This window comes from Xenia sp. Carnegie-2017, unplaced genomic scaffold (genome assembly GCF_021976095.1).
Source record: "Xenia sp. Carnegie-2017 unplaced genomic scaffold, XeniaSp_v1 HiC_scaffold_13, whole genome shotgun sequence".
In the NCBI taxonomy this organism is placed as follows: domain Eukaryota; kingdom Metazoa; phylum Cnidaria; class Anthozoa; order Malacalcyonacea; family Xeniidae; genus Xenia; species Xenia sp. Carnegie-2017.
In genome coordinates, this window is record NW_025813436.1 from 10,614,591 (window position 1) to 10,630,954 (window position 16,364).

General features: G+C 35.0%; 4 protein-coding genes and 2 long non-coding RNA genes across 7 annotated transcripts; 4 read left to right on the forward strand and 2 right to left on the reverse strand.

Annotated features, from left to right (window-relative positions):
- Positions 1-801: 801 nt before the first annotated feature.
- On the forward strand, positions 802-1,472 carry LOC124457306 (histone H3.3). The gene has a single exon (XM_047007584.1). It carries the CDS (start codon positions 892-894, stop codon positions 1,300-1,302), a length of 411 nt encoding a protein of 136 aa, XP_046863540.1. The 5' UTR covers positions 802-891; the 3' UTR covers positions 1,303-1,472.
- A 336-nt stretch (positions 1,473-1,808) lies between these two features.
- On the reverse strand, positions 1,809-6,615 carry LOC124457295 (uncharacterized protein C9orf85 homolog). The gene is made up of 5 exons (XM_047007574.1): positions 6,371-6,615; positions 3,550-3,922; positions 2,227-2,340; positions 2,089-2,165; positions 1,809-2,026 (listed from the first exon to the last, which is right to left on the reverse strand). Exons 2-5 carry the CDS (start codon positions 3,753-3,755, stop codon positions 1,950-1,952), a joined length of 474 nt encoding a protein of 157 aa, XP_046863530.1. The 5' UTR covers positions 3,756-3,922; positions 6,371-6,615; the 3' UTR covers positions 1,809-1,949.
- On the forward strand, positions 3,916-6,373 carry LOC124433396 (shieldin complex subunit 2-like). Its single transcript, XM_046983155.1, is given in 4 exon segments — positions 3,916-4,746; positions 4,876-5,245; positions 5,465-5,551; positions 5,748-6,373. Coding segments are annotated over 4 exon segments (1,125 nt in total). The 5' UTR covers positions 3,916-4,596; the 3' UTR covers positions 6,266-6,373.
- A 71-nt stretch (positions 6,616-6,686) lies between the features above and the next one.
- On the forward strand, positions 6,687-9,733 carry LOC124457243 (ubiquitin-like protein 7). Of its 2 annotated transcripts, XM_047007533.1 has the most exons (10): positions 6,687-6,961; positions 7,031-7,138; positions 7,209-7,294; positions 7,388-7,472; positions 7,546-7,603; positions 7,668-7,800; positions 8,035-8,200; positions 8,282-8,301; positions 8,344-8,454; positions 9,460-9,733. In XM_047007533.1, exons 1-10 carry the CDS (start codon positions 6,823-6,825, stop codon positions 9,583-9,585), a joined length of 1,032 nt encoding a protein of 343 aa, XP_046863489.1. In that variant the 5' UTR covers positions 6,687-6,822; the 3' UTR covers positions 9,586-9,733. The 2 variants fall into 2 exon arrangements, with proteins under 2 accessions (XP_046863489.1, XP_046863484.1); XM_047007528.1 differs by having other exon boundaries at positions 6,688-6,961; positions 8,282-8,454.
- LOC124457316 lies at positions 9,718-10,840 on the reverse strand. Its single transcript, XR_006952539.1, has 2 exons — positions 10,482-10,840; positions 9,718-10,347 (listed from the first exon to the last, which is right to left on the reverse strand). It is a non-coding gene; the product is annotated as an uncharacterized LOC124457316 (long non-coding RNA).
- A 1,885-nt stretch (positions 10,841-12,725) lies between these two features.
- On the forward strand, positions 12,726-16,033 carry LOC124450670. Its single transcript, XR_006950157.1, has 2 exons — positions 12,726-13,076; positions 14,987-16,033. It is a non-coding gene; the product is annotated as an uncharacterized LOC124450670 (long non-coding RNA).
- Positions 16,034-16,364: the final 331 nt, after the last annotated feature.

Below are 16,364 nucleotides of genomic sequence, written 5' to 3' on the forward strand. Positions count from 1 at the left end.
GTTTGAGTCAACCGCAGAAAGCCGATACAGGGACATGTTAAAGACACACGAAGGCTTACCATTGTATAAATATTTACTTGCAGAAACTAAAGAAGACAAGGAATGAAAGGAACATAATGGATAACAAAAAACATCAACATGTAATACCCAGTTCTTGTATCATAGATGTGTTTAACGTTGATTTGAACTTTGAACGTCTTGAGTGTTGTTAAATTATACGACTTACGTTTAGCAACGCATTTTCAATTGTTTAAAAATGATTTTTTCTAATGATTAGAAATTATGAAGCTGGATAGTTGACAATTCAATATAAGGCTTTTTTCTTTGTCTCATTTCAACCTCTGGCTAATATCTTTGGATTGTTATCTTACTTATGTCAATTTCCTTATTATGAACCGATGTTTAACAAATTTCTTTGTTTTGATCTGTTCTTCTATCCATAATAATGATGAAAGACTGTTGAGAGCATTTGCAATTTGTACAGTCAATCATCTCATTTTTAAAATGGGTAAAACGTCCCATGCACCAGAAGCATGAAATATAGCAAGAAAATCTTCATTACTTTTCAAAATGCTTCATGCAGACAACGAATTTATCTTAAACATAGTAAAATAAAGTAAATTCATCATTTCAACTAAAACTCTTAAAGCTTCACACTATTTGGGATACCAGTGGACCAATCAAAACATGCTAAAATCTAACCAATCGAAAACCTGCAAAATTAACCAATCAACATGCTAATTTCGATCTAAAACTAACCAATAGCACGAGAGGTGACGATTGAAGTATAAATTCGTCACAATTTCCTGCTCAACGAAATTCTTCGTTAAGTGTTTGCGACAGGGAAGTAGAAAGGACATTTTGTTATCGTTTACAAATCGTAGCGAAGATATGGCTCGTACTAAACAAACTGCTCGTAAGTCAACTGGTGGAAAGGCTCCAAGAAAACAACTGGCGACAAAAGCAGCACGTAAAAGTGCTCCATCAACAGGCGGTGTGAAAAAACCTCATAGATACAGGCCCGGTACTGTTGCTCTTCGTGAAATTCGTCGTTATCAGAAGTCGACAGAATTGCTTATACGAAAATTGCCTTTCCAGCGTTTAGTTCGTGAAATTGCCCAAGATTTCAAGACAGATTTACGTTTTCAGAGCGCTGCCATTGGTGCCCTTCAAGAAGCAGCCGAAGCCTATCTTGTTGGACTATTCGAAGATACAAACTTGTGTGCTATCCACGCGAAACGAGTTACCATTATGCCAAAAGATATTCAACTTGCTCGACGAATCCGTGGTGAACGTGCTTAAAAGAAACACTGTACTCAAGTTAATATTTCTTACAATATGTATTGTCATTCGAATAATGTCCGTTTAACATGCAAACTGGTATTATTTTATTCAAAGAAACTTGTATTATAGAACTACATTTTACTCTTAAGACCAGTAAACAAATATAACTTTTGTTTAAGTGAGTGAAATTCCTGTCTGATTCATTTCTATCATGACAGTTTTAAGATAAATGTTTCAGACTAGTTATGTTACTGATGATATTTCGTTTGGAATAAGAAAACTAATGTCAATTTGTGAAAGACGATTTGGGCTTGAAGAGAATAGAAATCTGTGTTTAAAATTATCTATTTTCTTTCTAAAAAATGCAGAACCATTTACTCAATTTGTTCATTTTCATAGGTTATATACTCGGCCACTACTAATCCCTGACACTCTTTGATTTCATTCACTTATTGCCAGAAGTTTCAAACATGTTTTGAACACCTTGCATATCCATGCTTCCCACATAAAACTTGCCATTGAAATAAAGCCTGTGAAGCTTTGAGCTTTTATTGAAAACCAAAACAACATGTTGAGACAGGTAGTTGTGTTAGATTCTCTCATATTTCATATACTGTTTTCAAACATGCTTTTGTAGCAATGTCAAGGAATTGAAGACTTTCCAATCATTGAATCTCCTTTTCTTGTAAGAATAAGGCATCTTGTGCTAACAACCCTTTATCCACAGTGCGAAAAAATGTACCTAAAAGTAGAGGTTGGAATCATTTGCTTGCCTAAAAATGAACTTTGGTTATTTGCACCTACGTCTTTGTCTTTCTGACAAGAATTTGACCTGTTCTCCCACAAATGAGTTCTTTGAAGATTCTTCTTCATTTTGGCATCTGAGATTGCAAAACATCATGTCAAATAAGTAACAAAAGTCAACATTCATTGACTACATACCTTTCTAAGTCTTCCACCTTCATTCCACATTTTTCACAAACATTATTTTCCACACCACATTTTACACATATTGTATGATACGCGTGTTTGATTGTTTTTTGTTCACATTTCACACTGAAAGATAAGTAAAATTTTAATCAAGAATAACACATAGGTAAAAAGTATAGTTGTTATATTGCATGCAATCACGTGAATTTCAAATCATCATCCAGCCCAAATATGAGACTAAGTCCATAGTTTAAACCAGGGTCTGAAATTGAACTTTTTTAAGTTTCCGCATGGATAACGGGGTTTTAGAATTTGGCATCCCTCCTCTGATGATCTATTATCTAAAATATGGATAGAAAAACCAGTTGGCTTTTCATATCCCATGGTCAGAAACAACATAATCCTAAGGTTTTCTGTCTTTTAATGTTTTAATTGATCATATGTTAACAATTGACAAAGTTGCTTAATTGCTTCAGTTTAAACGTTGACCTCATTGATTATTAATGTTCTCAGTATGTGCTCAAAGCTAAATTTGAAATCCATCAAAATCACATCGGAAAAAGTGTTGAATAACTCTAGGATGTCATTGTTGCCAATCTGATCTGTATCACACTTTGATTTTTCCTTACTTGAAAAATCATTTCACTGAAATTGGGACAGTAGTTTCAATGTGTAAAAACTTTTAAAAACTTTCAAATTCAATCATGAGCCAATACAAATATAACATTAATTACCTATGCTAGACAAGAGTTATTTTACAATTTCATGTACAATTTTATCACTACTTCCTAAGACTAATTCCTACCCAAGTTTAGAAATACGTTATATTTCATTGGGGAACAAGTGAAATATATTTAGCATCCGAAACCAAATTTTAATACCTTACGAATACCAGGATATTACAAATTTCTGACCATGTATACCATATTCTTTTTGAATAAATGGACACCAAAATGTATCAGAAATTATGTCCATTGAACTCTAAGTACGAATGTTTCCAGTTATATACTTTAAAGCAAAAATTATGACAAACATTGATATGAAATTTCATTCTCAACTATAGAGGATATCAGAAGACATGGGTTGATAGACAACACCAGCCTTTTCAAATTATAAAGAAATACCAACATTGACATGTCAAAACAGCTCTGTTGAAAACATGGAAGCTGGGTAATAGGCAGGCAACAGCCCTCCTAAAAATTTACTGAAACACATAGCAAAATTTAACATGTGCCACTTTCTTTTCAACTCTTCTAAAAGCCTGTCAGAAATTTGGATTTTCAGGTCCCCCTTGTAATTTCCCTACATCATGAATAAAATTGTAAGTACAGTTACCATTTTTTTGGTGTAGTAAGTGGTTTGTATTTCTTATACTTCTTTTTCCATTCAATTATACTTCTACATCTCTCACAGACTCCTTGAACGAGCAGGTTATTGATTGTTTTCGTTGTCTTGCTGGTATCATGCAAATTATTCTTAAATGTAGTAGTATTCTGATGTTTTTGTCCTCTCTTTTTATTATTGCCTTTTCTAGTTGACATAGTGTAGCATTCACTGTATAAAGTTTAGATAAATGGTTCAATGCTGTTGTGGTTCAATGTCACAATGTAAGTCATATCCCAGGATAATATTAATTGTGCCGATAAGGTCCCAATCAACTTTCGGCCAATAGGATTCACAATGTGGATGATGAGTTTGCGGTTTCAAACTTGAAAATGTTGAGGAAATATAAAATAAAATGGCGGAATCCAAAGGAGTGAAGAGTAAAACTTTACAGATCAATAAAGTTTTTATTTTTCTTCCACCAAAATTTAAGGTCGGTAATGCAATGTCGGAAGTTTAAGGTGATAAGAATGTGTTTTTTTTCCATTTTTTTGTTTTGAATTGTGTATTTTGGCAATCATTTTTATCTTAAACTTAACTAAGAATGTTCCTTCACTTGAAAAAATCAACGGGAAAAAATAAGAAAAGTCATGAAGCCATTACATCTCAACCAATATCCAAACGTAACAGGCTATCGTCTAGGTCTAGTACTCAGGAAGAAAAGGCCACTGGGGAAACACAGACTTTTTCAGAAATAGATTTGAGTAATAACTGTGAGGACATGTTAATTAGGGACTCTATGAGGATATATTTGGAAAACACATTTAGTGAGAACAAGCAAATAAGCGAGGACTTCATTAGCTCTAAAACCTTCAACAATAGGTTTTCTTGTGATTTCTCACAACAATCAGCTCAAGAGCAATACAAATTATCAGTACTTCACATTCAAAATTCATCAGCTCAAGAGCAATACAAATTATCAGTACTTCACATTCAAAGTTAAATGCGAAGAACACATAGAAGACACATACAATTCCAGCTCATTACAGGAAGAAGATCATGTGGATGGACTGCCATGTTTTTTTTACTAAATTAAAACACTGCACTCAACTCCTTTCAATAGTCAATATATTCGTTGGAGTAATGCAAGTTAATTCTATCAAAGAAGTCAAAGTGAAATCAGGCGACAACCTTGGGCAGTTTATAAAAGTAAGTACCAAATACATTTGTTCATCAATTCTTTGTTTATTTACATATATGCATTGAAACATTCTCACTTTATGTCTTTGTTTTTGTTTTAACTTTATGCCAAAAATAAATGAATTGACATTTTGAAAGGTGTCATCCATTCTTGTTGGAGATGAAACAAAAGAATACTTCAAAGTGACATTTTGGAGAAGTGCTTCCCAATGGGTTTTAAACGTAAAGCAAGGAGATGTGTTGGTGATGAAAAATATAAAAATTGAAAAGTGGAAGGATGAGTTTTATAGTCAAACTACCTACAACAGCACACTTGTCAAACTGTGCATTGATAATACTTCTTTTCTACCTGCCCAATGGTTGACTGCGGTCAGCTATGCTAATTTAAAACTCATGTTGAAATGGTTGAACGGCAATCATTCTTACTTGCTTTCAAATGATTCACAAACTTTTCAGCTTTGTGAAGATGTGAAGATTAAAACGTTAAAACAGTTTCGTGCGAACACTTAAGTGCATTACACAGCAAAGATTGTAAACGTTTTAACCTATGGAAATGAAGGTTGTTGCAGGTAAGAAGTGTTGTTTCTATGTCATTTACTTATTGATTTTTTGCTCTTGTTTTTTTGTATTTGTTGCACTACCACGACACACTTGTTGTGGCTGTCGTTGCTATTCTATCAACATCTTAGTCTTTTGGTTGATGTGAAGTGTTTGCGTTTTTATGTAGTCTCCAGCGATCCAGATGGTGCAGAGGAAGTGGGGATTTATCTATGTGGAAGTCAAGCGGAGTGGGAATATGATTTAAAGAGAAAAAGTGGGAAAATGTGGGAGTTCTTCCTTTTGCGAGTAGAATGCACATCTCTTCATTACGACACCACAATCGACGAAGAAATTAGTTAATGAAACCACTTTTTTAAGCCTCCCTGTCAACGTGCGAAAATCTAAACTCGAAAAGACTGTTTCAAACATCTCAAGCATATCTCAGTTGCTTGAAGATAATTTGTAACGTGTAAAAACTGTTTCTGCTTTCATCACCGAAAGTGCTTTGAGAGAGTACCAAACAGAAACTGAACGGAAAATAGATCAGAAAACGGAGTTGACAAATGTCGTCAATCGTGATATAGTCTATCTTGGCTGAAAGTCATGTCTTAGACAGTTAAAGCAAGATCAAAATGGCATTTACATACAGTGCCATCAATGTAGAAAAAACTCTTCGGTCTTTTTTAATGGTGTTAAGTATTACTTTAAGCCTTGCATGATCACCCTCTCGGATGGAACAGATCTCATTGTTGTGAGCTCTTCTCACGAGTCAACGTACAAAGTTTTAAATAACTTAACACCGAAGGATATCATCGATTTAAAAAGTTATTGCTTTCATGAAGTAAAGACGGGTATTTTTGATGAAGTTAGTCGCAATTTTACTGTGGAATTCGAAACTATTATTGACGAAAAAGATTATATGATAAGTAGGGAATTTGAACTTTTGGATGTCAGAAATGATCACGTCTATCATATGCTACTAAAGTAAATGGTTTGAACCATTGAACCCGGGAGTATCAGTTTTTCCTAAGGTTGTCGAAATGTCAGTCAAGAACAACGAAAGCAGTCCTTCCGTTCTAAGCACTATACCAACCTGGACGATCTACATCTACTGTCATATGTTGTACAATCATATGTACAACTAAGTTGATTGATTGATGGGGATCAGAATGGTGAGTGGTTTTGCGTAACAATGGTGGAACCACTTGTCATCTAAGGAGATGAAATACCAATCATCATTTCCCTAATGAACCATGAAGAATCACCAACATCCATATATTTCATTATGAATATATATACGATATATTTTATTTTGCTTGTGGTTTATCACGAGAGCTGGTACGAAAGTTGCGAAGCATGCGTATTTGCTTCGTACAACGACTTCGCTCCGCTCAGTCACGTAATTGTCCGATGGCAATTCAGTTAATAAAATATGTACGACTGACATGTGTACTGCAGCCACCTTAAGTTTACTGTTTTATTTTAAGAAAAGCGTCCAAAACATAAAAGCTATGTCATGATTTAAGAAGAGTCTCAGGCCATAAAATGCCGTGCATTTGGATAAAGGAAGCGTCGTCATCGAAAGGAACTAAATTTAAACTTGATGATGTGTCATTCAATTTGCAAGTTTCTGATTTAAAAAGTCAACTGTCAAAGTTTAGCGGAATTGACGAAAAACACTATGGTACAGGAAGTTAGGCTAATCGACCTTTATTGGTTTATGTAGTGCTCAGGTGCTATTTGTATGACCTAGGTATAGTTTATCGAGGCTTATTACTGAAAGATGATCAAAGTTTAGAATCATATGGTGTGAAGGAGGATGCCACAGTCTATGTTCTTTACAGAAAGCAAAAGAAGGAAGGTACTCTAATGGCTTTCTAACTTATCACCATTCAAACATTCAGTTGTAAAGATAAGCTGGTTTCTTGTAGATCGAGAAGAAGAGCTTGATGTCGATGTTGAAGGGCTGAAACCTGTTCTTCAAGCAGCCACTGCAAGTCCTGTTTTCAAAGATAAGGTTGTGTAGTTATGTTTCAATGATAGTTGCATTTATTTACTTTAAAGAAAAGGGTTTTCGTTGGATTTCAAAAATATGCAATTATCTATGTAGATGGACGCATTATTGAAGAATCCTGAAACCTTAACAAACATCCTCACCCTGACACCATCACTTGCTCAAGATCCAGTTGCTTTATGTCAGTAGCATGCATATTTTTTAAAAAGAAACTAAAGTTCCTTATGAAGTAAGATATTTCTTTGTTTTGGCAGCCATTCTAAAAGACTCAGAAATCTTTCAAAATATTATCAAAAATGGCGATGTTTCAAAGTAAGTGTGTTCTTTGACGTTGTCAATAAAGAAAAGTTGTTTCAGTTTTTGTGATCTCTACCAGGTTAGCAAAAGAGCATCCTTCCTTGATTCAAGCTGCATCACATATTGCTGCTGAAATCACCAAAGATGTTGATACATCATCTCAAAGAATCTCCAATCCTGAAGATAATGATATGATGGATATTGAACCTGAGGTAAGAGAAATGGCAGTTTTTCTTTCAAAACGAACATGACATGGTTTTTCATTTATCTCGAAAGATCTGAATTTGAGATTCGATAGAATGAAAGTTTTGCTTGGTGAGTCGCAAAATTGTATTTTTTACTTACTGGGATAAGATAACCAATTCAGCTTGAAAATTTCATCATCCAACATCCAGATGTTATACAACTTGTTTGCAACCACCATATACATATTTCTTCTAATACAGATGCTTGCGCAAGCTGAGTTCATGGCTGCACAAGAGGAAACCTATCAAAGTGAGAGAAACACAGGCACTGACAACAACCCTCAGCCAATCACATCCACATTTTTAGCATCAGCCTTACAGGTAGCCAGAGCAAATCTTGTATCAACATCTACTCAGACTGCATCAGGTAAGAAACTGTACGAGACCAGGTCTGTGATAAAGCATTATTAAAAAATTGCATCCTTTTTTTCATTTTTATGTTTTTTAGTTCAGTCAACATCAACAGCAGCTCCTCAATTACCGCCATTTGCTCCTCAATTACCACCATTTGCTCCTCAATTACCACCATCTGCTCCTCAACCACCACAAATATCAACTGAATTTTTCAATGAAGCCATGGCCTCTGTCATGACGATGAATGCTCAAAGAAATCGTTTTGCGGTTGGTAGCAGATATTATTTCTCAGAGTCGGACACTAGAGAAGGGGGCAAGGGGGACTCAAGCTTCCCCAATAATTTTGCACAATTAAAAATCTTGCATCACTTCCCTCAAATCGCACCTACATAACATAACTATGATGTTAAATAATGACTTAATGATAGACTTCTGTTCTGTTCATGTACCTGCAGATGCATTCTTGTGTGTGTAGGATTTTGTGAAGGAATCTTTCAACTAAATTTCAGGAGGTCAAATTTTAAAAGTAAGCCTATAGGCACGCCCTGGGATCTCCCCAGCAATCTCATGCCTTGAGGGGGAACCCCCAATATTTCATAAAGTGTCTGCCCTGGTATTTCTATTTATCTATGATTTACATTTTACATGTTTGTAGATGTAGATCGTCCAGGTTGGTATAGTCCTGAGAAGGACTGTTTTTGTTGTTGTTGACTGATGTTTCATTTGACTCTGAAGATGACTACCGCTAAGGTTGTCGAAACATCAGTCAACAACAACAAAAACAGTCCTTCTCAGGACTATACCAACCTGGACGATCTACATTTACAAACATGTAACGATACTCCCGGGTTCAAACCATTTACTTTATGATTTACATTATTAGAATGTGAAAGATAAATAATGTATTCTTAGATAAGTTTGTGAGTGAAATTTTAATAAAGTAGATTTTAATGTTTTATAATCTACACTATGAATGGAAAGATGATAGAGAGTTCAGCTTATGAAGTCTTTGTGCTTGATGGTGCAGTTTGTCACTGTCACTCTTTACACTAGGTGTAGTGCATGATTATTGGGATATAGAGATGTTATTAATATAGTATATACAAAATCTCTGAAATGAGGTTCATGTTAAGGAAAGAAATATCATTTCCAAGCGGTATGAAATTTAAATTCTTTTCTAAGTTGTCAGGATGGCTCGTACTGCTCAAAGTAATTACAGGTTTCATTGCTTTGTGTTGCAATTTGTGTATCTAATGTGCTTTGTGCTTCTAGGCGGAATTGCAACAACTTCGTGATCTTGGCATAGAAGATGAAGCGTTGAGTTTACGAGCTTTGCAAGCAACAAACGGTGATGTACAAGCTGCTTGCAACTTAATATTTGGAGGTGGACTTCAATGAATGCGAGTAAATGTCTTTTCAAAGTATTCCCTTGGATTTCGTAGTGTTTTTGTCGTGTCGCGATCAGTATCAAATATACATGTTGTCAATAGGTTTTACGTATTCGTAAAAGAAAATGCCCAATAAAGAATCTTGCCTTTGTGAACAATTTTATTTTAAACATTCTGCTAATGGGTGCACACAATAGATAGAGTTATATGTCAACACAGTTCTTGTCCTTTTCAGTTAACACCAGAAAGCTAGCGAAACACATAAACATAATTAGCATATAGAGAATGGCTATCGTATAAAAGAATGCTCGGACAGTTCTCATTTTGCCCGAATCAACGTCTACTTTCTCCGAGAGGAATAAATGTAGAATATAGATCAGAGATAGAAGAGAGATAACGAGAAGGCCGTGTGAAAAAGAATTAAGTCCATAATGCTTTATGTAACCTAGGAATATGTTCAAAGCTAGGCAATAACATATGAGAATAATTGCTTTCGCAGTTTGCACGATTCTTTGCCTTCTTTCTATTCTTTCATCTGTGTTCTTTGCTTCGGGAAAACGTTCCTTGCAGCCACTAGCAAATGCGAGACATTTTGTGAGTGAAAATCCCTTTAGGCTCCACATTATTCTTGGCTTTAAAAATTCTGTATGCGACAAAATGTGCGTGTAAGATATCGCTTATTTCAAGACAGATTTTCTATATCCCGTCATACAAGAATAAAGAAGGACAGTTTACGTAGAAGTACCGGCTTGATATCGTCAGATGGACCTCTCTACAAAAGAAAATCTTCTAATATTTTAATGAGTAAATGCTATGACTTTATTCGAAGTATAAATCAATTGATTTCTGACAGCGTTTTCTTGTGAATAAATATTTTAATAAGGTACAGTTTATATGTTCATATACCAGTCACAAACGATCCCACTAGTTAAATTCCTTCTCAGTCTTGCCGTATCGTAAAGATCGCGTTCAATAGAAAATTCTGTTCTTAATTATCAATTTTCGGAATGGCCGAGAGGCTTTTCAGCAGAACTCTCGCTCGTATTTGGAAACATGGATATAATGATCTTAACTCCCTTAATCAAACACGTCAGTATAGTACTTTTTTTCAAGCAGCTGAAAACCAAATTACCGTTGGATATTTCGAGTCTAATCTCAGCCAAAAGCTTCCTAAGGAGATCAAAAGAAAACCAACATTCGCAATATTAAAAAGTTTTCAAATGAAAATTTCACTCTATTTGAAATAATTGCAACAAACGAAACGTGATGTAATGACATCAATGAATCGTGACTAAATATGTACACGCATGAGATTAGCATACGTCTTCTTTATTCAAATTTGAACTATTTCACAAGACATGCAATTATATATTACACTTTTGGATGTTGGTTTTGTGTTAGCGCGTTACGAGAGTAAACATATTTTTAGTAATATAACCATTCCAGCATCTGAAGCTGAAGCTTTGGGAAATGTATAGCTAAGACAACCCATCACGAGGCGGTCAGGAACAAACGCGATAAAAAAAAATTCGAAAGACAATGGCTTGACGCTGTTTCACGTTTTTTAAAGATCACGTTTGGTTTCTTGTTTGTTTTCGATGCTATAAATATAAAATCTTTTACAAAAATACGTGAGGGAGCTGTTACATCAAACCTAGTGAACATATGTTACTCTTAGATATGTTTCTTGCCTTTTTCTATAGTTTAACTACATCTTTACGAGTTCACGTCACTGCTGAAAAGCAACTTCGTTAATATATGGAAGAGGAATCGACTCTGGAGAAAGTAAAATCTTTAGTAAAATTTATTCTAGTAAAAGTCATAACTATGATGAAAGAAATGCGAACAGATGTTCACACGTTCATGTTATCATGTATTATTCATAATTCATTGAAATCCAAGAAGTTTAAACAGCTATGTGATCGTGCAATTAAAGCACAACCATCTGCTAAACTGATATATGCATTTTCAAAATCACATAAATTAATTTGTTATTCTCATTCTTTTGCCATGCATGCGTAGGTAAATCCGAGTACAAAACATTCCCCGGCTTCCTTCTTGCCAATAAATTATATTGAAAACATTATTTCTCTTGAGAACTCTCAATTATTCAACACGTGTTTTTTGATGCTATTGTGCTACGGCTTTGAGAACGTGCTAGTGGTTGCTACTTGAGTTCTACGTGATCGGAGGGTAAGGTTCCATCGTTTGAGGATTTGTGCGTTTTGGAATGTGTAGAGAAGGCGAACTACCTTGTAAGCCACGACTTTAGGTAAACCACGAACTTTAGATACCTTAGGTTATAGTGAAGGTAACTGAAAAGGAGAGGTTTGAAGACTATAAAACGGGAGAGATGAATGTGAGTCCTGAAGAGGAACATTCTTGAAAATGGACTGTGTCGTTAAGCGACTTATCTAGTTACTAAGGATAACTACGGTTCCTGGATTCCTAGATGTATTATCCTGAAGACCCCAAAGGATGATCGGTTGGCAATTTACAAATCTATTTACGAAAAGTTCATTTACAAAGCATTCTTTCATATAAAGAGGATCCTATCTTAACACTTTTACACGATAAATCAAAAGCATCCGAGCGACTGTTTTCGATTTAGAGAAGTCATTTTTGATCTCTCTTCAAAAGGTCTTCCATAATCCCTTAAGATATTTTTCAGTGATAAGTAACTATCGAGATTGACACTCTATCTGTATTGAAAAACATTTACATTAAATTTTTTTGGTACATGCAACCAAGCATCCTTGTTATTTGCAATCAACGAAACAACACAGCGAGTTATTTCGTTCGCCGCTTCATGTGAACGTCAGGGAGCAAACACTGAAACACAACGGGTACAAATATTTCACCTAAAATATGGACCATTCCGACACACTTCATACACATAAATAGCTCTACTTTCCATGTTTTGAAAGAGTTTAACAACGCTCCTAGACTCAGGATGTCTAGCTCTTCCGATGAACAACGCAGAAATAGTCATTTTGAAGGCCTTATTATGTTGCATGTTGAAAAGAATACGGGGTTGACCTAAAGTTGCATGCCGTGAAAAAGATGATTCGTCTGCATCTCAGATTTCGAACGTTGTAATGTACTTTTGCTGTTGCATGGTTGTTGTCAATGTTTTGGCACTCGTTTAAATATTCTCATGCGAAATTGTTCATCGAATTGTTTTTTAATTATTAAAGTTTCATTTCCTGTAAGTTGTATTGATAAGCGACACGTTTTACAAGGAATCACGTTTTGGAGGCGGAGCTTACAACATCCGTATTTATAAACCGAAACAGCTGTTGGCAGTCGTAAACTGTGTTCGTCGTCCTCGTCCAGACAGGATCTTCGCAATAAACGCGCTACTTTGAAAGCTATATGTACATTAAGGAATAGTTCATATATAAAAAGAACACATACACCGCTATGGCTCCGATAGAGCGTAATATGAAGGATAAAGAGAGTTCAAAGAAGCAGGCAAAGCAGGCAAATTCGAACTCAGATGTAAGTACATACGAACAATATATTGATAGCGAAGGTGAATCAACTATCCTCAAACTAGTCTTTATTCACCATTCAAAACAACATGAAAGTGGCGACGGAAACACTGGCCCTTTCTCTCAATTGTACACCGCGTTATATCTCATATATTCTTTCAATCGCCTACGTAAATAACGGCTTATATGTGGTTTATATGTACATCGTTAGGTATATGACAATGATTTCGTTCGAATAGTCGATATTTTGAAATCTTGACTCGTGAAAAATGTCAAATATGAAGTTATAGATTATTTCTAGGAGTTGAAACACAGTCTTCGTCAAAAATATAACCGTCGGTCGTGTTTGAGATCAGTTAATTCGCCGTACTGAAAGCAATGCTATTAATCTCAACATTGCCATTTATTTTTTACTTTAGATTAAATACCACGTATTTTTTGAGACGGTGTGCATTATCACGTTATCAAATACCCCACAGTCTTTTTCGCAGACATGAAAGGTTTTGGTACGTCAGAACTTGAAAGAACCCCCGCTTTCCTTTGCTTGTATTTATAAGAACCCAATTGATTGAACGCAATCATTGAACGTAAACATACGTAATCACGACGAAAAACTGCCTTGATTTTAGATATTCATAAATATCGAAAGTAATAAGTGCTGTGTAGTTGTTTGACGAAATATAAAGTCGAGAAAAATAGGTTTAGCGTATGTATAAAGAGGATTTTATATGTAGTCGGATCACGTTGCTGCGATGCATTTATGATGTTGCGACCATCAATAGCTATCACAAATACGTGATGTGGCTACCACCAGTAGCCACCAGATCAAAACGCCTTAATTTTACGACAAGAAACCTGCTTAAACATGGTTTTGCCTTGAGGTAATTTGAATAAAAAGTTAATGAATGTTTCCGACAAATGTGGTTTCGAAGGTTAAACATTTCCGCACACACACGCACAAAGCATGTTTACCTATCTCTCAAAATATGCGAAATTTAGCTTTTCCATAATCAAATACATAAAGTATTGGTCATCTGTAATATTTTTCTTCAGACTTAAAAAATGCACTTAATGAACACGACGCAGTTTGACATCTCCATATGAATTCTTCAGTCGTGCCACTTTTGGTCATACCACAGGTCAAAATAGCCGGATATTTTTCTAGAAATTTAATTTGGTCATTCGATACTTCCAATTAAAGCGTAGACGAAAATGATAACTTTTTTATGAGGATTGACACCCTCTATGTTGTGTTGTGTGTATTTTTTATGACAAAATATTGTGCGCTTAATTGAAAAAATACATATCAGGATAAAGTAAGTGCCATTCTTAATACAAAGCTCACAGTATGTTCTTTGTATTGTTTGAAAAACACCCGTGTGAAGCCAAACATGTCTGGCACCATATCTGGCTTCTATTCTCAAAAGTTCCTTAATTGAACTCTACGTCATGAGGAGCTGAAACAATAGAAATCACATCAGTTGCAATATTTATCGGCAAGAACTAATTTGTTAACGGAATGCGGGATAAATATTTTGGCACATCTAAAAGTTCCTTGTACGTGCACTTTGAATTAAATTCCTGTGTTAATGCTTAATTTATCGAAACTATCCAAATTCCACATGAAAACAAGCTTTGAAATGCCTTTTTGCCTATTTGGAAATATATTGAAGTGGGGTTGCCCGTTTAGTAGTGAAACGAAACACATTCCCATATTATTAAAACAAGTAGTTCTTTGAATTAAGCTATTGAATAATTCTAAATTATTCTTATTAAATTATTCCTTCAAATACTAAATATGACATTGCTGTTGCTCAAGTTACCCTAAGGGCCTGTTCATATGAGACGGGCGCGCACTTCAGAGTTATCAAAATTATGACAATGTTTTAATGAAAAACAATATTTTTCTGCCCATAGATTGATGAGAAGAGACTTTGCGGACACTTTGTCTCGACCACGGCAAAGCAAAACTTGTTCAATCATCGACAACAGGTTATCAAGGCATGCACGTGGACATTACATCATGCATGCAATTGCCGTGACAGTAATTGTGATGTTAAACACTGCCAGACCATGAAACGCGTTTGGCAGCACGTATTGGGCTGCCAAAAACATCCGCGAGTTTGTCAAATCTGCAAAAATTTCCACACTATTGTTGGATACCATTCGAAGACGTGCAACAACAACGCTTGCACTCTGGTGTTTTGCAACGCCATCAAGAAACGAAGAAACAGCCGAGTTCAATTCTTCAAGAAGTAGATCTGATAGACTGATGTTGGCGTTATTTTTAAAAGCACAGTTGAGGCAAGATGATGTGCATCTTGGTTAGCTTGACTGTTTTTTTGCTAACCATTTAGCAAAATTCCATTGTTTTTAACGAATGGAGTGGGGACTAGTTAAACTGACGTATTTGTTATTTTTTTATAATATTGCTCGAAAGCTACGAGCAACTTCTACACAAACCGCATGGTTTTTATTGCATTGACATATACAAGAGCTGCACTTGGTAATGGAATTTTTCATAACGGTATAAACGACCTTGCATATAAATAATCCTATGTATTGACAGAAGGAAAACGTCATTTTCCGCTAGGTACAAGTGTCTTTGCACCATTTTCTACGTGACCTCAGCCAGGAATGTAAGGAGTGAAGAATAACATTTAATTTATCCCTGTTTAGCCGAAACAACTTAACTACGTCATTACAAGAAAGTACAAAAATTTTACTTATTCATTTTTCCTCCCTTTGCAATTTCTATTTCATAAACTGCGAAAATATTTCATAAACTACGATGCAATAGAGGCCCACATATACGCCTACATACTTATGAAATAAGTGACTAGTTGGGATTGTAATTTTAATTTATTTTTTTGATGACACGTATATTGTACGTTAAAAACATACCTACCATTGTACAGATACTACAAGAAAATCTCATTAAAATAGTTTTGTTTTCCTCTTTAAGTTTGTGTCATTCGTTTCCGTCTTTAAATGGTATTCCATTGAAAAATCTAAACAATGGAATTATGGAAGTATATTTTTGGAGAAATACCAATTTTTTAAGGAGTTACTAATTACGTTTATCTTTGACCTACAAATTCCGCCATGATCACTCGTGAATACCTGTTGAGATACTTCATCTAAGTTTGTCCTAGTTCATTACGCTATTAACGCCAAAGAAATATAACGTGCATATACTACGTAATGAACAAATGTAACATTGGACAATTGGGACCTACATCCTTTACAGTAGATGGACGTAAAGTTTACAATTTTTGAACAATATATGCATATA

Excerpts from the sequence above, each read along its gene's own strand:
- LOC124457295 (XM_047007574.1), bottom strand. The coding sequence starts at position 3,755 with ATGTCAACTAGAAAAGGCAATAATAAAAAGAGAGGACAAAAACATCAG. Across the intron at positions 2,166-2,226 it reads AAGGTGGAAGACTTAGAAAG|ATGCCAAAATGAAGAAGAAT; the intron begins GTATGTAGTCAA and ends TTGCAATCTCAG. Across the intron at positions 2,027-2,088 it reads CTTGTCAGAAAGACAAAGAC|GTACATTTTTTCGCACTGTG; the intron begins GTAGGTGCAAAT and ends CTCTACTTTTAG.
- LOC124457306 (XM_047007584.1), top strand. The coding sequence starts at position 892 with ATGGCTCGTACTAAACAAACTGCTCGTAAGTCAACTGGTGGAAAGGCT.
- LOC124457243 (XM_047007528.1), top strand. The coding sequence starts at position 6,823 with ATGCCGTGCATTTGGATAAAGGAAGCGTCGTCATCGAAAGGAACTAAA. Across the intron at positions 6,962-7,030 it reads AATTGACGAAAAACACTATG|GTATAGTTTATCGAGGCTTA; the intron begins GTACAGGAAGTT and ends TGTATGACCTAG. Across the intron at positions 7,295-7,387 it reads GTCCTGTTTTCAAAGATAAG|ATGGACGCATTATTGAAGAA; the intron begins GTTGTGTAGTTA and ends TTATCTATGTAG.